Below are 24422 nucleotides of genomic sequence, written 5' to 3' on the forward strand. Positions count from 1 at the left end.
TCCCCACTTTAAACCACAAGGTAGCATAGGACTATTAAAATCTCGCCCACACCATAAGGCATCAATTAACATTGGCTGACGATGCTTTACTATAGCACTCCAAAACTTCCTTTAAAACCCGAACATCCTCATTATTTCTGATTAAAACTGTGACATCATCTGCATATGCAGAAAGTTTAACAGTAGATTTAAAATCTAACGTTTTAATCTCCAGTCCTGTCAGTTTTTCTCTTAGTTTGCAGAGCAATGGCTCAATGACCAGGCTGTAGAGCTGGCCAGAGAGAGGACACCCCTGTCTTATTCCTCTTTGCACCTTTACAGGAACACTTAAACCTCCAGCAACTTTAATCATGCATGTTGCTCCTTTATACAACAGTTGTATTTTTTAAATAAAACCATCACCAAATCCAAAAGCTCTTAAGGTGTCAAAAAGGAAAGTGTGGTCAACTCTGTCAAAGGCCTTTTCTTGGTCTATTGACAAAAAACCCAGATCTAACTCATTGTATGAAACAACATCATAAGCATCCCGAATCAAATGCAGATTATCTGTAATAGATCTTTTCATAATACAATATGACTGATCTTTATGTATAATTGTATTTAGTGCCAGATTTAATCTATTTGACAAACATTTTGAAAAGATTTTGTAATCCGAACTTAAGATTGCAACAGGTCTCCAATTTTTTAAAAGAGTTAAGTCACCTTTTTTTGGGAGTAATGTTAAAACAGCTCTCTGACAACTCAAAGGTAGAACACCTTCGCAAACACATTCTTGTAGTACTTCAAATACATCTTTTCCTAATTCAGCCCAGAATGCCTTATAAAATTCAGCAGGCAGTCCATCCAACCCTGGTGTTCGTCCTGTGGAAAGCCCCATAACTGCAGCAGTGACTTCCTCAAAAGTAATATCAGCCTCAAGCAAAAGTTTAAGTTCTGGAGTTAAAACTGGGAGATCCTCCAAAAGAAGTCTTCTGCATTCCTCATTAGAAGGTTCAGAGGCATATAAATCAGAATAAAAATTTACAGCAAGTCTGCGCATTGTTATTGGGTCTGAAGTGTTGGGTCCATTATTATCTTTTAAAAAATGCATCAGTTTTTCTTGTCCCGTTTTTCGTTCTAAACTAAAAAAAAAAAAAAGAAGAAGGTCCATCCATATCTTTTATTTTCAAAAAACGACTCCTTATCAGGGCTCCTTTAACCTTTTCATTTAAAAATGAACTCAACTTCTTCTTTTTCTCAGTCCATCAATCTTGAAGAGTCAGGGTATCATTTTCATTCATGCTCTTTTCAATGTCAATGATTTCATTTTCTAACCACTCCAAAGTTTTCTTAAAAACCAACAAGGAATGAGATGTATATTGCTGACAAAAACTACGGATATGAGCTTTCCCCACTTCCCACCATTCAATATTGTTTCCGAAACAAGATTTTTCCATTTTCCAGGTCTCCCAAAAAACTTTAAAATTCTGGCAAAAAATTTTATCTTCAAGAAGTTTGACATTAAAATGCCAGTAATAACTCTTATGTTTTCTCTCTACCAGCATACAGTCAACTGTTATTAGTTTATGATCTGAAAAACATATAGGGATAATTGATGCATTAGTAACCTTGTTTCTTCCAGTATGTGAAATATAAAATCTATCTAATCGAGCTCCAGACACTTTTCCATTACAAATTTTTATCCAAGAATATTGTTTCTCTAATGGGTTATGTTCTCTCCAAACATCAGAAAAGCAAAAAAATTTTATTATATTTTCTAAAAACGCAGCTGGTTGTAAATGAGGTTCTTCTCCATTTCTGTCCTGAATAAAATTTAATGTGCAATTCCAATCTCCCCCTAATATCGCAATGTCACCCTCGTGTTGTTGTTTAAATATGTGCTCTAATTTAGTGAAGAACTGTATCCTGTCTGCTTCTCCATTAGGGGCATAAACATTTACAAAAAAGATGAAGAAACCCATTATTTCAGCTCTTATAACCAATAACCTGCCAGGAATTTCTTCCTTTTTTTACAGGACTTTTACTTTTAATGTGGGGGAAAAAGTACAGCCACTCCAGCACTTAGGTTAGATCAATGACTAAGGATTTTTTCCCCTTTCCACCATAATCCCCAATCAACCTCATTATCTATACAACTATGAGTTTCTTGTAGCATCACCACACTCAACTCTATCAACTTAATTATTTCTGCAAGGTGACCCTTTTTTTCCCCATCTCTCATTCCATTTACATTAACTGATCCCACTCTCAAGACTTCCATGCATAAGGGAAAAAGAGAGGAAAGAACAGATAGCAAAGAGAAAGAAACACCTTCATTTAGTATTTAGTTTTCCCCCTCACTTTCCCTGGCTTCTTTCCACTTCTTATATTAGTGATATGTTTTCTTAATCGAAACCGTTTCTGTTGTGACAGCACTTCCAGGCTGCTCACTTTTCTGGCCCGCATAACAGAAGAAATAAATTTTTCTGTATCAGGGAAATAATCACTAACTTCAACACCCACTTTTCCTTTAGTTTTGTCTAGGAAGGAATTAATTTGTTCAACAGTATACAAGCCATTATCATTTTCCGCTGCAGCATCTGACCATTGTTCCTCATCTCTTATACTATCATCCATACACTGTGACAAACCATCCAACTCATCAATCATACTGTCCCCTACACTTTCAGCTTGTGAGATTTCACATTCTTCTGCCATGCAATTAGTTGTATCATTATTCTCAGCAGCCTCACTAACATCAACAGACTCTGCAGGGTTGCTACAACCAGGTTGTTCTACGCTGGAAACTATAACTGAAGTTCACTCACCTCTTGCTGTTCTTCTTCCCTTTGCTCGCCACCTCCATGTGTCTGTTTATCTCCTGTTTGTATTTCCATGTCATTTGTCCCGGTATTTGTATCAGTTGTTTGTTTTCCATCCTTATTTGGGCAAAAAAAACGTTTGTGCCCAAAAAATCCGCACTTTTTTTGGAATTTTCCCCATGATTTACGCGAAAAGACGCGTCTAATGTACGGTCCGGTGAATTCAAAAACATGTAAACTTGACGTCTAAACGAGAGAACATGTTTTAAAGCGACATTCTTACACCCAAGGGGGATTGGTCTAACGGGGCCTGCAATTATCCCAAACCTATGCAACTCTTTCGTAATCATTTCATCTGAAATAAAAGGCGGAACATTCGAGATCGTGATTTTTGTTGCAGGAGTGGACAGCGGGTTTACCCTTACAAACGTTTCTTTCACCCATATTCCACTCACAATCAGTTGATTAACTAAAGATTCCGATTTAAGGAATACAACAACAGCTTTGTTCATGCGGGAGGCCGAGAGAATACCCAGCAAACATTGGTCGGACGACGACGTGCTCTCCCCGGCCAAAAGATGTCGCTCCGCGACGGCATCAATTGTGTACTGATGGTCTGAAAGCGACGTGCTTTCCACAGCCAAAATTCGCCGCGAACGCACGGCACAAATGCACAACATGTCCTAAAATGCATTAATATATGCTTGTATACATTTGAACATGTCTATTTATATTTGGGGTTGCGTGTATTTACGATTTAATGTACATGTAGTTTAATATATACCATGTCCTGATTGAGTCCACAAATTACGTCCTTTACACGTGCATTTATAGTCCATCATATACCCTTGCTGAAATTATGAGATATTAAAAAGTATTGCACTTACATCTGTGTATACACTTAATATATGTGTGTCCCAAGTGGGTTCGTGGACAGATTTCTGGCATCTAAACTCATTAAAAACAGATTTATGAAATACAGAAATCATTTTTATTTACATCTTGTCAACTGACCAATTACATTCATAAAGTGTCCTGTGCGGTGAAAGGATAGTAAAGTCACTGTTTCTAAAACCATAATGCAATTTAATTTATTTTTTGCACCGAACGCTAACAAATCTCGCGATATGACTAACATAATCTCGCGGCCGCGAGATTATACAAGTGGTGCTCGCTGCAGAGTAATTTGAGGAGAGGTGAGCTCCAGAGAGGGGGAGCTTAAGCTTGAGCTCCACCTTTTTTGCATTTCTTCTACGAGTGATGTCACTGGGGGTAGGGTTAGGGGTGGGGTTGGTGTACGCATTAAAACAGCTTACAGGAGGAGGAGCGACAGCTCATGCTCCCCCTCGCTGGAGCTCACCTCTCCTCAAATGGCTCTGCAGCGAGCACCCTCTCAGATTATAGGGCGCTGTTTTCAAATCTCATTTTCTTCCGGTTTTGTTCAGCACCACGAGAACATGAGGACGCGGCGAAAAGTTGGACAATTATCACAAATCTTCTACCGTGTAAGTACAGTTGGTATTCATTTAATAACATTATTGAGTTTTACACGAAGGAACTGAAATAAATGATGCACATTGTCAGTAGCGATGTGGAGTTGCTTTGATTAGGCTAAAATTAGCCGTTATGCTAAAAGTAAGTCTCGTTTGAGCAATATGTCATGTTATTACAGCAATCTGGTGCAGTTTATCAGGGGTTCCCTACACTGGTCCTCAAAGACAGCAGGTCAACATGTTTTCCAGCATCTCTGCCCATCATCCACCTGCTGTGTGTTCAGTCAGAGCTGAAAATGACCATTTCAGGTGAGTTTGGAGTGGAATAAAACATTTTAATAATGATGATAATGCACGAATTTGTTAGAAAACCTAACAAAAAGCTTTACAGTATCCTTCTATTGTTGAGATGTCTCCAGCATTTATTACCATACCAGTATTAATGATTCAATTTAGCCTACATTAATAGGTTGTCATTAACAATAAGAGCAAAACTTATGAGCATGTATATAAAAAAGTTATTTACTTAATATTTTACACTAACATAAAATGGTAAATATATGCATGTAGGTGTTATTAGCTCATATGGAGATTTAACAGGTAAAATCTAACCACTTTTCTTTTAACTGCTCCTGTAAAATAGTTTTTGTACTGTAATTAATTAAACTGCTTTAAGGTTCAAATTTGTCTTGCAGGGTCAATAACAATCAGTCATCTGTCAGCCAGAATTCAAGACTTTTTCTCCAGGCCGATTGTAAGAATAATATAAGGCTTTGCATTTATTTATTTTCTGTTCATTAAATAATTGAATTATTACCTTTCTCACTGTAGTTTTGTTTGTCTATGTAGAATTGTCTCCAGTGCAAATGATCCTCTGCCATCCCACTCCCTGAGGACACTCCAGAGTAGGTGAGAAACTTGTTGAATGCTTAAAAGTGTACTTCAGAATTTCTGAGTTCGTGTTAGCAAACCTAGAGCCTGTAGTGTCAAACAATGCTCAAACACTATTTTACCATGTGCTGGAATACTTAGCTTGCTCTTTATTTTCTCACATTCATATTTTTATATGTTAATCTGGCCTGTGACATGCATGAGCTATCACTTAAAATTTCTCTATTTATAGTCTTATTGTACATTATAAGTTAATAACTAATAAAATGTACTTGTTTTCTAACTAACAATATAGTAACTGCAATAAATGTGTTTCTCAATGTTGATTTTAACAGAATAACTCAAATTTACTAATTAGGCCTCATTGTAAAATGTTACCAGCTGTATTTTATAATGCATTTGAGATTAGATTTTTAAATGTGTATAGAATATATCAATACACAAAGTAGTTTGTATACCTATGGTGAGTATTGTGATCTTATTACTGCATATTCTGATAAACACTTTAGTAAATAATTGCAACTAGTTAGGTTCACGTCATCATAAGCCTGATATTAGCTATTGCTCTGTTACAGTAATTGTCATTGTGAACTCCAGCAGGTCTACATGTTCTGTTAAGAGACTGGATTCTGAGAGCGAAATCCTGTGAAGTGTTCATCAAAGCTAAAGAGAAGAACTGGATTTGTGTAAGTTTGAAATGTGGCAGAATGTGTGTCTCTGTCTGTCTGGATAGCACTGACTGTGAATTTGGTGTCACATTTAGGTTCAGCAACTGTCCAGTGTTGGTGGATGTTCTGTCCGAGCCCGAGTAAAAATATCATGAACAGGTACGTATTTATCTTGCATTGTTTGTGTTTATTTCTGCACAATATTTCAGGAAAATATATTTTACTACCCCAACAATTAACCCAGCATTTTATATTATTAAAACTGTAGATTTCATCTGTTATTCATCATTGTACATCTCCTTATAGACATGCCTAATGTTCAGATGTTTTAAAATGTTTGTACAGACTCAGACTGTCAAGCAGACTGAAAATATTAAATTATAATTTCAGTGTAAGCCATGAATGACAGTCTTTGCTTGTCACAAAACTGTGGATGTGTGGATATGGGGAGTTGTAAAATGATGAGTAGTAGGGAATGTGTAAGTATTGACTTTAGATACTGCTCTGCACATTGCTGTTCATTCACAAAACATGACAGTAATTCTTGATATATTGTAAGTTTTTAGTTTAAGGATCATACAAAATCATAATCTCCTCCCTCAGATGCCGTAAAGTGAGTCCAGATGCTACAGACACAGAAAAAGATGCAGCAATGGAGGAACACAGCAAGCAGGTTCCAGGAAGAGCTGAAGAATATTAGAAATAAAGACTCTAAAATAACATTTCACTTGTGTTGTCCATATTTCTGTGGTGTTGTTTTATTTATTCTTATTAGATGTGTCTGTTTAACAGTGATGTACATATGTTACTATGCACAATAAATAATTTGCTTAATTGTAACAATATTGCATCCTTAAATAATGTATTAATTATGGTTTACACGTGATTACAATGCTATAAAGACGTTTAGGTATAACTGGAATGAAATTGGACCTGATTGCATTTCACAGCTTTAAATGATACGTTAGATTATTTTATATGTATAATTAGGCTATTAAAACACTTATTATAAAGAAATAACGTTTTAAAAACAACCAGAAAACGTCCAGAACTTGACATATTTCGACGTGCAGGGACCGTGTAGAAAAGACGTGCGATTCACGGCCAGAAGACGTAAAAGACGTCGGTTGGATTTTCATTTTGGCACTACTTTTCAACCAGGACGCAACGTGACGGAGCGACGTCTTTTCAACGGTAATCGGACGTCCAAATGTTTGCTGGGTATTCTCAAAGCCTACCTTTTCTCCAAAGATCAAAAGCAGCTCCTCCACTGTCACCCCCGGCTCTGGTACACACCTGCAACCGTTTCTGAGTGACAGTGAGGGCGTCCCTTGCTCGGGATCAGCCGCCATTGCGGCGTTTAATGTTGTTTAAACGTTTAGGTAAAAAAAAATAATAATAACAAACATAAACTACAAAGAAAACGGGGGGGAAAATAAATTAATTAAAGGGGAAAAGAAAAAGGTAAGAAAAACCACGCTCTCCAAAAGACGCTCAGCTCCCGTTCACCCAAACGCACACCACGTGAGAGAGAGAGAGAGAGAGACGCTCAGTGCAAAACGCGCCAAAGCCCGAAACTGCCCACCAAGCAAAGTTACGTCCAAAAGACGTCTTTTCTACGTCTCTGTCAGACGTTGAAATTACGTCCTCTGAAGAGCCAGAATGAAAGTTTTTATGACGTCTTTTATTGACGTCTTTTCAACGTCTTTTTTCGACGTCTTTTCGGCGTCTTTTTGACGTCCTTTTACAGTATTTTTGACGTCTTTTTTGTCTATTTACTTTTATTTATTTGTATTATCCCAGCTAACATAAGACCAGCGGGCCACTGGCGGTCCTCTGGCGGGCGCCGCCCGCGGTCCACCGTCAATTTGCTCAACGTTATTCCAGCGGCCCACCATCGGCTCCCGCCGCTTTTCCGACGGTGGTCCGCCATCGGACCGCTGGTTTTAAATAAGTGTCTGCTGGCGGCCCGCGGTCAGTCCACATGTCATTTTTAAATATTATATTAGCCTTTACAATTGTATTCAATATAAATATGTCCAATAATGAAATCAAGTACAAAATACTTCATCATTATAACATTTATTTATAATACTGCATAACGAACATACATTAAACACTTAATGAAATGTTTCAAAAACACATACGTTAACAAATATAACAAAATAAATATAAAATACATATAAAATACATACAAATAAATTATAACAACATACATACAACAGTTACATTTTACAGTAGTTTTATAAGTAATGTTAATGGTTTAAATATGAACTAATATGAACAATACCTGTACAGCATAATTTATGTACAGCATTTACTAATGCATTAATAAAATCAGTCATGCTTGTTAACATTAGTTAATACATTGCGAGTTAACATGAATAAACAATTAACAACTTTTTACCATTTACCAACATTAGCAAAGATGAATAAATACTGTAATAAATGTATTGTTTATTATGTTAGTAAATACATTAACGAATACATACAACCTTATTGTAAAGTGGTAGCCATTCAACAATGAGTTTTCTATAATAAAGACAAACTTTGAGACTTCTCATTATAAAAATAAACTATTAAAAAAAATTGTATTGTTTATATTTTAACATTATTATAATTATTTATTATAATATTATATTAAATTATAACATTCTTATGACATTTAACGTTATTATAAATAACATAAGAATAAATTACATTGCGAATAAATATTAACATATTACAATAAATCTAAACGTGCATTATTATTACAAAATCAAACTGTAAAACATCTGGAGGTTATTAATAACTACACTGGGGCAGCACAGTGGCTCAGACTGTCACCTCACAGCAAAAAGGTTGCTGGTATGAGTCCCGGCTGGGTCTGCTGGCATTTCTGTGTGGAGTTTGCATGTTCTCCCTGTTTTGGTGTGGGTTTCCACCACAGTCCAAACACTTGTGCTATAGGTGAATTTGAACATAGTGTAGAAGTGTCTGTGAATACGAGAGTGTATGGGTGTTTCACAGTGCTGGGTTGCAGCTGGAAGGCTATGTAAAACATATGCCAAAGTAATATCCAGTTCCTTACGCTGTGGCGACCCCTGATATTAAGCTGAAGGAAAATGCAGGTTCTTTTGTCTGCCCCCTCATGATTAGCAGATCCTAATAAAAATGTCTTTGAGGCTCCCTTCCGCTGTCTCTCTTGTAGCAGGCTTCTTTCTTATCCTGAAATAACAGAATCATCAGTCATTATTTTTGTCCATCATCAGTAGGTCATTATGGACATTAATGTTTGTATTTTTTATTGTCTTTTTATTGGACATCAAGACTGCATTGATTTGATCGATAACATTAATTTACAGTTTAAAAGTAACACTGAAATATTTTTACAGTTTAAAATAATGATTTTTAATTTCAATACATTGTAAATGGTCTATTTGAGTATTAATAGACTGTCTGCTTAATATCTGTTGATTCTGCTCCTTCAACAGACATTAACTGACCCTAACCCTAACCCTTAATTTACCAAGTACATGTCAACTTACACCAACCCTAACCGCAACCCAAACAGTCTACTTATAATCTAATGAGAATTAGATGGCATGTAGAAGCTTAAATTCAACAAACAGACCATCAAAATAAATGTGACCATATATTTTATTAATGTGAGGTCAAAGCTGATTTGTTAGCATCATTACTTTAGTGTCAGATGATCCTTCAGAAATCATTCTAATAGGCTAATTTGTTTGATGCAGTTGATATTAATATTAACATTAATAAAAGTAATCATTGGGAACACTTTTAAGTGACACTATAATATTACTTACCTTGAATGAAGTCTGGCAAGGAAAAACAAAGTGGTAGAGTGAGTAGAGGACGATCCAAAATCTAAAAAAGAAGTAATAAAAAATATATATATTACTAACACATTTTAAGAAATGGATACTTGTATTAAACAAGGGTGCATAAAACAGATCAGAAGAGAGTTAAGATTTCTGATTCAAATACTTTTCAATTTAAACTTTCTATTCAACAATGAATCCTGAAATAACAAAACATGATAAAAATAAGAAATCTTGCTTGATCAGCAGCAAATTATGAATACAATATTACATTTTGGACTGGAGCACTGACGCTGTAAATTCAGCTTTGATAAAAGCAATGTAAAAAATTGTTTAAAACCACTCACTTATGTTTGGATGTCAAAACTAAAATAACTGCAATCAAGACATGTATCAGATGCATGATAATGTAGGGATTTCTTATAAAAATGCACATGAATCTATTTAACAGTTAATTATAGTCTTACCTGTGTTTCCTCCAGCTCTGTGATTAGCTCCCTTCATCTTGGCTCTTATCTTCTATTGTAGGGGTAATTTTGTCAATCCTGAAACCACAGAGCACTTTTTAAAATTAATATTAGTTTACATTACTGTGAAATATCAAAGTAACACATATGTACTAACTTTAACATTTTAATTCGCTCTTGTCGACAGTACAGTGCTTATTTTAGGCTTAATAAAGTAGACTACCTCCAATAAAACATTGTCAAACCTCTCATCTACACATACAATGTAATTAAAAGCCAACACTTTTATAAACAATAGCTAGCCTAATGCTAACGTTACCTCTGCTAAAACTCTAACGGACTTTTTCCAAAGACACAACAGTCTCTATAAAAAACATGTTCAACAGAAATATGTCAATTACCAGTAAGAAAAGTGTCAGAAACAGTTATATGTAACATTTGCGTGATTTTAGCGACTAAACTTACCTGAAATTAGTGAAAACTGCCGCATGAGAGAAGTGCTGTTGACGGTCAGGTGTCGTGTCGTTGCTCCGTTTCCATGACAACGCTCTCTGCTGCAGTGCTTGAATGGGGCTCGGTAATGGACACTTTAAAGTCACGCAGCATTTACATAAACATTTAAACAATTCATAAACATATTAAATAATGACATTTAATATTAAATCTTGATTTTTAAACTTAATTTTGTTTTGTTTTAATAATAACCTGTTATATTTAAAACCTCTTGTAGTTTTATTTACTAAACTTTGCTTTTATTAATAACTATATTTTTATTTAGTGCCTCATTCGTTTAAAATGTAAAAAGTGTTAAACAAAAGTACTTATATCAGGTACAGAACAGCCAACAACATTAAAAACATCACCGGGTGGGCCATCGGTTAGCCACTGGTGTCCAGACGGCGGTCCACCCACGGTAATCCGCTGGTGGCATGCCACCCAAAAAAACGCCGGTGGGCCGACATAACTTTTAGAATGGGCGGCTTGCCGCTGGTAAGCCGACGGCGGTCCGCCCATATCAAGCCGCTGAATTTGTGCCGACCAAAAAATGCAGACGGTCCGCCAACTCGATTGTTTGCTGGGTATGTATGTTTGTGATTCTTTTAAATGACAAACACCCATAGGACAAATAAACAGACAGTGCACATTAAATTGAAACATATTTATTTAACGAACAACAGTCCAATTCACAATAAGACCAGAAACATGCATTAAATGGACAGTTCAGCCAAAAATGAATATTTAATAAACACTCAAAACAAATAGAAATGTATATATATATATATATATATATATATATATATATATATATATATATATATATATATATATATATATATATATATATATTAGATTTTTTTTTTCCTCAACAAAATGTATTCTGCGCTAGACCTTGTGCTATACGTCCAAAATAGGTCAGATTTGAACGTTAAATTCACGTCCAAAAGTGGTCATAGTCCGACGTCAATATGTCAACCAGATTTGCACGTCGAACTGACGTGCAGATATGGTCACGGACGGACCGACGCAAAATATACGTGATCTGCACGTCCGCACAACGTCTAGTGTTTGGTGGGTGAAAGCGAGACGTGACTTGAGGGACTGTTTCATATGGATTTATTAATCATTCTTACTGTTCAGTGGTCGCAAACTGCCGTAGTTTATTAAAGACGCAAACTCCTCACTGCACGTCAGCTGCGCGCCTTCAGCAGACCTCCTCATTCCTGCAGCACAAGAGCTTTATGATTGTTTATGCGCGCCAAAAGTGGCGGATCTGTCCGGTAAAATATCTGACTGCGTGTCACCGCATCCCTAAGGACTGTTTGGCGAAATATTTGACTGCATGTCACTGCATAACAAACGACTGAAAAGATATAGCAAGAGAACTCTCCACTGTGCTTCTGGGTGAGAGCGTATGGCAAGCCGTTTTAGCATTTAAACCTTGTTCAGACTATCCATAAATATATTTAGAGATATCTCTAATTATATTTTGACTTGTCATAATTATAATTCGACTAGTCAGATTGGAAATATCTGCAAATATATTATGACTGACTAGTCATATTCCTCCATTGACTTCCATTGAAAAATATTTGCAGATATCTCTAAATGAGTTTTGACTAGTCACAATTGTAATTAGAGATATCTCCAAATGAATTTTGACCAGTCAAAAATCCAATTCAAGATATCTACAACTGTAATTAGACTTTTAGTAAATTAATTAGAGATATCTTCAAATATATTTGTAAATATCTCTAAATAAGATGAATTAAAGATATCTCTAAATGTATGACTAGTAAAAACTCAGAGATATCAATTACAATTGTTACTAGTCAAAATTCATCTGATTTCGTACTAGTACAATTGTAATTGCAGATATGTCTAATTGTCATTCTGAGTAGTGGAATTATAATTATGAATAGTCAAAATATAATTAGAGATATTTCTAATATATTTATGGAGTCAGAACAAAGATTTAAATGCTAAAAAGGCTTGCCATAGAGAGCGCTTCTCACTGAACAGAGCAGCAGCGATGACGTAAGCGTGCCGAGGCCCGATATGGTGTAAGAGCGGGCCGTCGGGGGAGACGGGAGGGGGGACAAGCGTGCTTTGGCCCGGTTCGAGGCAACTGTACCTAGTGTGAGTACGGCCTCTAGAGATGCGCGGATGGGCTATTATTTCATCCGCAACCGCATGACAAAAATTCATCATCCGTCCGCCATCCATCCGCAGTAACATTTTTGACCAATTTTTAAAACCGCACCCGCCCGCCATCTGCTGATTGGGCTCTTTATTTGAATGGCTTATTCCTTTTTATTATTAAATGAATTTTTCTTTATTGATCATTATAGAACAGAGAATGACTTTGATGTAGACATGCAGTTAATCCAAACGTGCAAGTCATTAATTGACGACGCTTTGAAGTGACGCTAAAGATACGAGGACGTGTCTTTTCACTTGATTCGATTCCTCGGTCCTTGAGTCTTTTCCTTGCGTCCTTCCCTCGTATCCAGGTGGGGTGGAAACACGAGGAAAGAAAGCAAGGAAAGGAAACGAGGATGCACAAATAAGAAATGAGAAGCACCCGAGCTCTCAGAATATCAGCAGTGAACTCCGTCTCCAATCGGCGCACAGGGACAAAAGTAAATAAATAGCCTAAATTAAACGCACTGTACTATACATCTTTTTTTATTGTAGCCTAATAGAAAACACATTGACACATCATTTCAACATGCTGCTATTTAGTCTACTACTAAATGCCTATTTCACTTTATTTTTTAGTATATAGATAGAATAATAAGTCATTTACATTATAGCCTAATAATGTTTACATTTGTAGTTGTCCATAGCAACCCCAAAAACGTACCTGCTTGCCTTGCACATCTAATTAATGGGCACAGTTTTCCGACTATTTTTTTATTTATTTATTTTTTATTTTTTGCTGTGGATGTTATTGAGCTTGTAGAAATCGGAAACAACACCAGTTCTGCGACAAGATGAACCTTTATTTATATCTCTATCAGACAATACCTATTTTATATGCCAAAATAAACAACAGGCAGTAAAAAATATTAACATAAATATCTTAATGTAAGCATAAGCTATAGTCGCATGCTTTGGCAAACAGTTGAAAAAAAATGTAATAAAAACGTCATATCGTGCCTAAGCCTTGTAGGCTCAGTCACCCCCACAATTAGAAATTAAATTAGAAAAATAGATATGCCATCCCTCTTTGAGCGAACATAAAGTCTGACCAGGCTAAGTGCATGTATGACAAGTGCCCCAATAACCCATGGATTTAGGATTATCCCCATTCACCTCAAACTTGAAGCATAACGAAATACTACGCCAGTTGCGATAAAGAAATTCTGGCAAAATAACTTTAGCCTCGGAACGTAAAAGCGAGGTCAACATGTCTAGAATAGAATAGGCTAAACCAATATGAACGTCAAATTATCAGCTGACCGAACTCAAAAGTTTATATTGAACATATATAATAAAATAAAATGGAATAAAATAGCATCTACAGTGTCAGGATTCAGACGGGAGCGCCTGCATAGCCACTATAATGCGCCCTGCTGCACTGAAGGAGCGCTCGCTCGCAGCACTTGTTCCTGAAATGCATAGAATTCTCTTGGAAAGGTGCTGTAGTCGTGGGAATGACTGGCCTTATTTCTCCCAAAAGGAAGTAGATTTTCCTCTGCTGATCCGTCTATACGGAAGTTTGTAGAGGAATACTTCTGTACTTCATCCAGAATTAGTGTATCCGATTCCTCCTCCCATTCTGTGAAGTCAGTCCTAGGCTTTTTCGTTGGTGCGCCAGCTATGCCTATAAAAACAGTACAACCGCCCGCCACCCGCCCGAATTTAATTAAAATATTATTTTTTCGTAACGTCATCCGCCCGATCCGCGGTTTATCCGCGGAGTCCGCGGCTATAACCGCCAACCGCGCATCTCTAACAGCCTCAGTCAGTAGTCGGAGGGCGGGGCGGAGATAAAAGGTGTCTGGCACAAGCTTCTCCACAGCAACAGACAGAAGGCTCGGCTGAGCGAAAAAAAATACTTCACTGCATCACTATTTTTGTTAAATAGATTTTTGTAAATTAATTGGGTTCCAAAGGCAGTTTATAAACTTGTAACGGAGTTGAAGCGGAGTTTGATATTCTATTACATTATTGACGTCTGCAACCGGGTGCTCTGTTTACGCAACGTTAGCTCTGTTAGCGCGGTAATTTAGACAATAGACTGTTGATAGAGTAACGTTAACGTTCTTTTATAAAGGTTAAAATGATGCTTTTGCAGTTGTGTCGAATAGTATGCACTTATGGGAGTTATATGGTACGTTTAAATTACTGTCTTTTGCAGACAGCAAGATATATGCTATAGGCTAGTTAACCTTAACATAGCTTCCCGTCACTTTTTATTAACTTGAAACTCCTCAAATACATTTGGGCACCCAGAAAAAGAGTGAAAAAGACTATTGCTGAGCCATTTCTTGGTCCTCCACCAGTCAAAAGAAAAAAAAACCTTCAGGTTCTGTGTGGAAGCATTTTACAGTCAGTGGTGCTGCAGATAAAACAAAGCGATACTGTATAATGTTTACAAAAGTGAAATCAGCAGAGGCAGAGATATTAAATATGTCAACATCTTCTATCCATAATCATTCATTCATTTCTTTTCGGGTAAATCCCTTTATCAATCTGGGGTTGCCACAGTGGAATGAACCACCAATTTATCCAGCATATGTTTTACGCAGTGGCTGACCTTCCAGCTGCTACCCAGCACTGGGAAACATCCATACACACTCTTTCACACACATATAATAGGGACAATTTAGCTTACCCAATTCACCTGTATTGCATGTGTTTGGACTGTGGTGGAAACCGGAGCACCCGGAGGAAACCCACGCCAACATGGGGAGAACCCAGTCGGGGCTCGAACCAGCAGCCTTCTTGCTGTGAGGTGACAGTGCTACTCACTGTGCCACCGCGCAACCTTCTATGTAATGTATTATCACATGCACTAAAAGCATCCTCTCCTGATACTGTCTGTGAACCCCCCACAAGCATCAATCCCCTCATCAGCACAGCTATGTTCTGCTAAATCCTCCACAAGCACCAAACCATCAACACAGCCACATTCTGCCCCATTAAGTCAGTTTCAAACATAAAAAAACAAACAAACAAACAAATGTTGTGTCTTTTTTGTGGCAGGCAGATGATAATAGCAGTGCTGTATCTTTTAGTATTATATAGAATACTTTTGTTCTGCTAGATCTCCCATGCAGGGTCTTATTTAGATTTATTTAGTTAATATTAGTTTTTGGAATTCTGTCCATTGGAAAGAAGTTCTTTCAGAAGAAGAAAAGTTTTTTGAAGTATTATTTATTTTTATTCTGTCTATTCAGTGTCCTTCAACAAGAACAGTGGTGGTGGGGTTCATAATATTCACAATGGTATTTTATTAGTTGTTGGTTTAACCATGGATGAGATAATGGCTTCTATGTTTTTATCTTTTCAATGACATTTCTTGTCACATGTTCAAAAACAACAGCCAATATTGCATATCTATAATTTATATAATGGGTATAATTAAACAATACTTTCACTATAATTTAAATTAGAAGTGTAATAGAAAAAATATATATTTTTGCGCCATTTTGAATTTTACTCGAATACAAATACAAATACTTTCCCCCCCCTCAACAAATACATATACAAATACAAATACCGGCTGCTCCGCACATCCCTAGTATAGATGCTTACACACTTTTTTCATTGTGTAGAACCCATTTACTGGATTTTGCAGCAGGATACACACACTGCAGTGGTTAACAAAAAAAAGTGTCTTTTACAAGAGTTTGGAGAATTTGAGGAAATCTGAGCTGCATCCAATGTTTTTTAATGAACTCACCTAATATCACCCCTAACCCTACCCCTCACAGTGATGTCACTAGCTCTATTGAGTGCTTTAACCGTGTCTGACATTGCATCGAGATATGCAGTCTCAGCTTGCATTATCAAGGCTGTATTCAGATACTATTGAGAATTTCCAACCATGACAGAGCTGGTGTTGTGTCTTTCTTTATCCCCTGCCAAATTATTACCCCCTGATGGAAGCTGCTACTACCTGCCTAATCCAAAACCTAACCCCTAATCCTAACCCCTTCCCCACTCCTAAACTGAAAAATAGCAGAACAAGGGGATAATAATCTGATGGGGGTCGAAATTTGATCTGTTTTCAAGTATAGCTACAAGACAAATAATGGACTACATTTAAATCTTTTGTAAAATTTAAAATTAAAAACTGAATGTAGTTTTGTTACGAAATCTATGTTGCTATTCTGGTAAGAAAGTCAGATGGCATTGTGTGGGGTATGAGTTATCTGTGTACTAAAACATCTAAGGAATATTCCAAAAGAAACTCGTTATGCAATAACATTGTCTTACTCAGAATTAAATTACTGACGTCCATGTAAAGACTTCCAGTGAATTAAAATAGTTTTGAAAAAGATATCCAATCAGATTGCTTATTTAGTTGCTAAAAACTGTTAAAATGTCACATTTAGGTATTTGAATGGCAAAAAAAGATTCTGTGAAACTCAGAATTCTGTAAAGCATTTTGGAATGGATGAATGGCACAACAATTCATCCAAGAGCGGTCTATCAAAATGTGCTTGTCTTTTCATTGTGAACTGGTAACTAACGCTGTTAGGAGTAATTAAAACAGAATGACTCCAAACACATTGTGTAAATCTGTGAACAGCATGATGTGCCAAACACGCGGCATTAATCAGTGATTGAGAGCTCTCTATTCGCAGACTATACAAATTTACTTCAAATATTTATAAGAAATGCACACTACTGTTCAAAAGTCTGGGGTCCTTTTCAAAGTACATTCCTGTAATACACAAGGATGCATTAAACAAATCAGAACTGACATCAACACTTACGCTTTCTCGTTATCAAAGTATTTTTTGCCATATAATAATTTGCCAGAAATAAAGTAAAATAAAAAACAATTATTAAATCAAAGCACTTTAGTTTCATTTGTATGTCTCCCTTTTTTATTGCCATTATTATTTTTGCTGTCATAAATTGTTTTGGTTTTTTTTCGCAATCGTTTACCTTACTGAAATGCAGATATATTGTATATTCTGATTTATTTACAGGAAATTCACAGACCATTTAATCTAAATGATTTCTACTTTCACTTCTTCAAGACATGTTCAGAATTAGATCAACTGGACAATGAATTTGCTGAACTTCATTCATTCATTCATTTTCTTGTCGGCTTAGTCCCTTTATTAATCCGGGGCCACAGCGGAATGAACCACCAACTCATCCAGCAAGTTTTTACACAGCGGATGCCCTTCCAGCCACAACCCATCTCTGGGAAACATCCACATACACACACACACACTCATACTGTGGGGGAAACCGGAGCACCCACAGGAAACCCACGCGAAGGCAAGGAGAACATGCAAACTCCAAACAGAAACGCCAACTGAGCCGAGGTTTAAACCAGCGACCCAGCGAACTTCTTGCTCTGAGGCGACAGCACTACCTACTGCACCACTGTCTCGCCCAATTTGCTGAACTGATATATATTTTTTGATGTGGGGCAGCTCTGGAGGGTCAGTGTCACCCTTTTCCCTTTTCTTATGATCATTATATAACCTATTTAACTATTTGTTATGGCCCAATGTCAATACCTGTACATTAATTTCACTTTACAGCACATAATAGTCATATAAAATCTATATGTACAAAAAAAATCTATAATAGAAAATAAATTAAAATTGGTTAATAAAATGTTTATTGTGGACTTTGCAAAGGCGCAACATTTCTCAAGTCATCATGACTACTGGTAATTTAGTAACAGATATTTGAATTAATTAATACTAGTGAATTAATCATTCAAATAAAGTTTTATTACATATATGCCAATGCAAAATCAATTATGGGTACATTTAATGATAATTTCTATTGCTCAAAATCTTCCAGTAAGGCTCAACAGAAGTATGTCAATCACAACAACACTGAATATGTATGTGAATGTATAATATGCATGAATATGAATGAGTGTATGAATGTTTCCCAGTGATGGGTTGCAGCTAGAAGGGCATCCGCTGCGTAAAACATATGCTGGATAAATTGGCGACTCATTTCGCTGTGGTGACCCCAGATTAATAAAGGAACTAAGCTGAAAATGCATGAATGTATTAAATTTTTATAGTAAACGTTTAAATTAGTTTGTAATCAACTGTATTAAACCTTAAAACATCTTGAAATACCTCTGTGGGCTTTAAATAATAAACTTAGCATCTCTTTAAAGTGGTACTTACCTGTTAGCTGGGGTGCTTCTTCAATAACCATCATTAGCCAACTAAGGTCGCAAGTTACAAACATAGTTCGTTGATTTGCCGTTTCCCAAATCCATCGGTCCAGTGAACATTGGCAAACTACGTTGCAAACTTGTATGCTTGCAACTACATCTCTAGAGGTGCAGTTTGAAACATAGTTCCTGGCTGTGTTTTATTCCCAGTTATCCCCCCTATGCCCTATTTGGTAAGAACACTCTAACATTTAAACTTGGAATTATTAAAAAAGCAGTAAAGTCATCAATCTTAGGTGTAATTGGCTTTCAATGTATTTTTACAGTTCAGTTTTAGCGATCTATGTTTTTTGTTGACATTTTGAACACAGCCGTGGCTCATGAAGGTGTCTCCAAAGCTTGTGAAAACAAAAAACAAAGCATGCGTTAATGCTTTTAATCTATAGTAGGTTATTTATTAAGTGTCTGTATGACATGGGCCTGTGGGTTAGAACATTTCTGCAGTGGTTTGCATGTGTCAAATTATAAAAGTAGACTTTTAAAAATGTTATAAATAAATAAACAATATCCCACTTAGTAATAAAAATCATCATCATCATCATTATTAATATCATTAAAGTATAATTTTTTTCATTTCCTAATAAATAATAGGTATAAAATTTCAATTCTTAATAAATAGCCTCATTATTTATTTCATTTATACATGATATTAGAGTACGCGTTAGCTAATATGAGAGATTTTATGTTTTAGAATAGGATTTGTAATGTTCTCTATATTATTTGTAAAAGAAACACAGGCCCTATATGTGTCTATGTGTGCCATGAAGAAATGTTAGGGTTCTTCTCTAAAGAAGTTGTTACTCCACCCCGTTTAGAGCATCATTGTGGGCGTTTTACATTATAACTAACATGATTCAAATGATGGATCTGCGACAGAAAAACTAGACAGAGTGTAATGGAAACACTCGTCACTACATCGTTCTTTTCCCAAACTATACATGATAGTACTCTGATAGTTCAGTCGCGAGTTACGTCATTGTTTGGGAAACACACATCCCTGATTAGTTTATAGTAAAATTCATTCATTCATTTTCTTGTCGGCTTAGTCTCTTTATTAATCTGGAGTAGCCACAGTGCAATGAACCGCCAACTTATGCAGCAAGTTTTTACGCAGCGGATGCCCTTCCAGCCGCAACCCATCTCTGGGAAATATAGTAAAATTAATATTCAAATTGATAAATATAACTTTGTAAGACTACAACTGAATATGCAAAAGGAACAGCACATATTTCCATATCATATCTCTGAAAAAAAACAAAACACATTTGTGTATTTTCACAATAATTTTATTGTTGTGAAAACTAAATTATTTACAAAGGGATGGATGGGCAACCCATGTTAGCCCGTCAAACAGAGCTTCTCCATGACTACAAGGTGACCTGAAACACATTTAGAAATTGTTTAAATTATCAAACCAACAAAAAGACAAAAATAAGGTGGAAAAAGCAAACAAATGTCAATATATCTTTAAAATGATTTGAGCTCATCTAGATAGATATGTTACCTTGAACCAGTCATGGGAGTGCAGCTCCTCCAGCTGCAGCCTCTGCTCAGGATTGCTCTTGAGGCAACCCCGAATAAAACGGCAGCATTCTGCGCAGAAAGACAGAGAAATGTCAGATTATTACTTTCAACTTTGCACTTGCTCTCTAAGATATAACTGTCATTTTATCAAGACGCCTATGTTATCAGGTAATTGAATGTTTTCTCTATTCTGCATGATTAGGAACTGCAATTGTACTTCTGTATTGTAATAATACTCTTACCATCTGAGTAGCCCGACTGGGACCAGAGTTCAATGTCCATGTAACAGATGTCACTGCTGTCTGGGAAAAGGCTGGTGATCATTCTGAATAGTAGGACCCCCAATGACCATACCGTCGCCTCTTTCCCATGGTACTCTCCTGTGTCAATAAACTCCGGAGGGCAGTACCTTACTGTTCCTAACAGAAAAGGTTTGTCACATGTAAATGTTTGCTTTAGCACTGCATGTTTTCTCAATTTACTCTGAAATGGTATTTGATTTTGTCAAACTGAAATAATTTAATCTTTGACTCTCCTTATCTGAAAATGCTGTCAATGTTAATGTCTAGAATTTAAGTTACATGTTGAAAAGATAATACATACCACTGTAGGTGTTGTAGGATGATGTTCTCAGGAGGTCCCCACAGCCGAAATCAATAAGTTTAACCTCCAGGGTCTCTATGTTAACCAAGAGGTTTGGCATTTTGATGTCACGATGGAAGACTCCCCGAGCACAGCAAACAGCAGCAGCGTGAACCACTTGGCGCATAAAATGACGGGCCATCTCCTCAGAGAAGACTCTGTCATGGCTCAGCCAAAACTGGCGCATGTTTATGCAGGGTGAGGGCCACTCTAAGACCATTATATATCGGTCAGGATGGTCTTCCCAATCCAGCATCTGTATTATGTTGTTACAGCTGGGCCCTTGATTGGCCAGCAATGTAAGGGCCACCTCAAGGGGAACTGGATTGGCATGGTCAGGCTAGAAAGAAAGAATATATATTTTTTATCATGGTTAGATGGCTGCAGTTTGTCAAATTAGAATTTAGTTCTGTATGTTCGTCTACTGAAACATTTGTAGTCCATCAATTACATTACAATATTATCAAACAGAACAGAAACAACACAGATAGAGCAGTCTACTTACAAGGTTGATGTACGGCTCGTTTTCAACCTTTATTGTGAATTTCACAGCCACCTGAAGGCCGTCTTCACAGCGGGTCCCTTCATAAACAGAGCCGCATCCTCCTTGGCCCATCTTTTTGCCAATGGAGTACTTGCTGTGAATGTCATCTAGTAAAATATAAGAGTAACAATTTTTGTGACATTAACAATGTAATTAATATGAAACAACAGCGAAACGTAAAGTTTTGGCAATATATTAATAAAATATTGTGCTTTTTCTAATCATGATTAATATAGTCATATACAGCAGCATCCTTCTTTATATACATCTTAATACTGTTTCCCAGAATTCTCAGAATTATTTTTCTTACATTTGTAAACACTTTGGGATCAACTGAGAAATAAGAGCTATATTTCTCTTTTCAAAAATCACACAATATTACGTGAACGGCAAAAAAAATGTAAACCATATCTAAAATGATAAAAGAACCAAAAAACTTCAGCATAAAATATATATTCAAAAAAGAGTGTGTGTGTGTCATAATTTAGGTTAAGTAAACTCACCCTTGGTCTTTATGAACTTAGTACAGTCCAGCTGTTTCAGCAGTTGAGATTCACACTTATCTGCTGACGTACTGACTGGACTGTCTTGATCTTCATTTTGGACCTCATCCACTACTACCTTTACGGCAGCGAGGACATTAGGATCACTGGTAGGAGGCTCCTGGTGAACATTGTTCTCCACAGAACAGACAATGTCCTGCAGAGAAGTCTTATCTAGAGAGGAACATCAACCACATCAATTTACTTTCATTTTTGTTTTGTTTATTTGTTGGGAAATCTAAAACTTCTGTAAATCTATAATAAATCACTTATCACATAATTTTATCAAGGCATTTATCTTTATTTGTATAATATGTGATGGTGATGTGTAATTGTATATTGTGTTTAAATTATAATTAAGAGAGCAAGTCATTTACCCTCAGTGCTCTTCCTGGATGGGGTCCCAGCGTCCTGGTCCACCTCACCCTGCTCCACCTGAGCTCTGGTGGATTTGGAAGGGGATAAACAAGAGAAAAAAGAGGCCAAACTCTTGAAACTCCTCCTTTTTGGCCTCTTCTTTTTTGTTATCTTCCCTCCTTTCTCCTTTCTACCTCCCTCGATAACCACTACAGGCGTCTCGTCAAAACGAGGATGGAGCTCCGCCGTGTGGTCGGTTGGAGTCAGTGCTGGTCGGCGATGGGCTCCGTCCAGGCACTCAACTCCTCCCTCCACTTTCTCTCTACGAGAGTGTCGCTGTCCCATAATAAACGCAAAAAAAGTCGCTGTACACACTGTAAACACTGCTGAAACATTCAACTCCTAACTCGCTACAAAGAGACAATTCGAATTTCGCTGGTTATAAATTCTTAGAATTCACATTCCAATTATGACGAGTGCTGAAGCACAAACACAGAAACACAGAAATGTATAACTGGTGTCAAAATTTAATAAATCCAATACATTTTAGTTTATTTTGTAATATTTTGATACATTTTATCTTCTTTTATTAACCTCAGTGTGTCACTATTATAATAAGATAATTTGCAGATTTAGCATGCCAATAACTCTTAATACAATTACAATTTAAAAAGCACAGAAGCCCCCTTTCTCCATATGTAGATCTCATACATTTTTAAATATGTTTTCTTTAAAGCTACTTTGTTATAGTTTACTATAGTTACTATATGTATAATTTCCTTTTTTAAACACATTTAAATAGTTTTCTTTTGAACATTTTCTATTTATTTGAGACATTTGTATTTTTTAAATTGCGTTTACTCATATTTCAGCATTACTTGTATAAGGCATCATTTTGCAACTATAAAATAAACAAAAATAAATCAAACTGAATTATTTTAATAATAATATAGTTAATTATTATCACGAAGTATTGTATTAGTAATAGTTTATTTTATAACAAAACTACCTTAATATCTCATTTTTTTATTAAATGAATTAATTAATCTTATTGTTGATTAGTCCAAGGAAATCCACTTAGCACTCCTTTGGTGGCCCCCAGGACCCCAGTTTGAAAAGTCCTGCATTCATATAACATCCAACATTCATCTACTGGGTCAACAACTCATTTATTCATTTTCTTTTCGGCTTAGTCCCTTTATTATTGAATAAATCAAAATGTCTGCTGACATCTAGTGGTGACAATGCCAAAAAGTAAATAAAACTATTATTTGGATTTTCTTTGCATGGTCACCGCTAGATGTCAGCAGACAAATTGTACAGAATTTACTGCTTAAATGCTTGTAAATTTGAAGTGAGAACACTATTTGAGAAAGGTTACACTGTACTAAAAAGTTTAGCATTTTTAAATATTACATATATACTGATGTTACCTCGAAAGTTTGAAAAAAATGGGTCTCTGCAACAAATTAAACATTATATATTTTTAAACATTATTTTTATTACCGGTTACATTTCTATTAACTGATAATTACCTTATAATCTACAAGCTGGTGAAATGTACAAAAAAAGGAGTCAAACACATTAATATGAAAAACAGGTTTATTTGTGTATGTGCGCACTAATGAAATTGTCTCACACTGCGGTAAAGCTTGAACGTTTCCCCAAAAACAACACGCTGAGAGACGTACACAGGATCTTCAGGCCTGAGTGGTTTACAGTCAGGCCTTCACTAAAGTGCAAATCTACACAAGCGTGTGTTTCTGAGTCCCC

The 24422-nt window shown here is 36.2% G+C and overlaps 3 protein-coding genes and 1 long non-coding RNA gene across 6 annotated transcripts in view; 1 reads left to right on the forward strand and 3 right to left on the reverse strand.

Moving 5' to 3' along the window:
* tox (thymocyte selection-associated high mobility group box) overlaps positions 1 to 24422 on the forward strand; it is a 606421-nt gene that overhangs the window by 439582 nt on the left and 142417 nt on the right. The gene's annotated exons all lie outside the window — the stretch shown is intronic.
* The window catches only part of LOC148679736 (uncharacterized), an 807653-nt gene that overhangs the window by 235194 nt on the left and 548037 nt on the right, over positions 1 to 24422 (reverse strand). The window lies entirely within an intron of this gene.
* znf644a (zinc finger protein 644a) overlaps positions 1 to 24422 on the reverse strand; it is a 398550-nt gene that overhangs the window by 179687 nt on the left and 194441 nt on the right. The gene's annotated exons all lie outside the window — the stretch shown is intronic.
* Positions 20305 to 23120, reverse strand: LOC147846335 (serine/threonine-protein kinase pim-1-like). 2 transcript variants are annotated; one of them, XR_015478439.1, is made up of 7 exons: positions 22670 to 23093; positions 22254 to 22466; positions 21712 to 21857; positions 21168 to 21546; positions 20771 to 20983; positions 20545 to 20720; positions 20305 to 20419 (listed from the first exon to the last, which is right to left on the reverse strand). XR_015478439.1 is itself a non-coding variant. In XM_087240756.1 (7 exons), exons 1-7 carry the CDS (start codon positions 22992 to 22994, stop codon positions 20408 to 20410), a joined length of 1341 nt encoding a protein of 446 aa, XP_087096882.1. In that variant the 5' UTR covers positions 22995 to 23120; the 3' UTR covers positions 20305 to 20407. The 2 variants fall into 2 exon arrangements, 1 of the variants encoding a protein (XP_087096882.1); XM_087240756.1 differs by having other exon boundaries at positions 20545 to 20633; positions 20807 to 20983; positions 22670 to 23120.

Source organism: Danio rerio, chromosome 2 (assembly GCF_052040795.2).
Source record: "Danio rerio strain M-AB ecotype USA chromosome 2, GRCz13ab, whole genome shotgun sequence".
Lineage (NCBI taxonomy): Eukaryota > Metazoa > Chordata > Actinopteri > Cypriniformes > Danionidae > Danio > Danio rerio.

Coding starts and splice junctions, on each gene's coding strand:
- LOC147846335 (XM_087240756.1), bottom strand. CDS start 22,994: ATGGGACAGCGACACTCTCGTAGAGAGAAAGTGGAGGGAGGAGTTGAG. Junction 22,467..22,669: donor ATCCAGGAAGAGCACTGAGG/GTAAATGACTTG, acceptor GTTCCTCTCTAG/ATAAGACTTCTCTGCAGGAC. Junction 20,984..21,167: donor ATCCTACAACACCTACAGTG/GTATGTATTATC, acceptor CTTTTCTGTTAG/GAACAGTAAGGTACTGCCCT.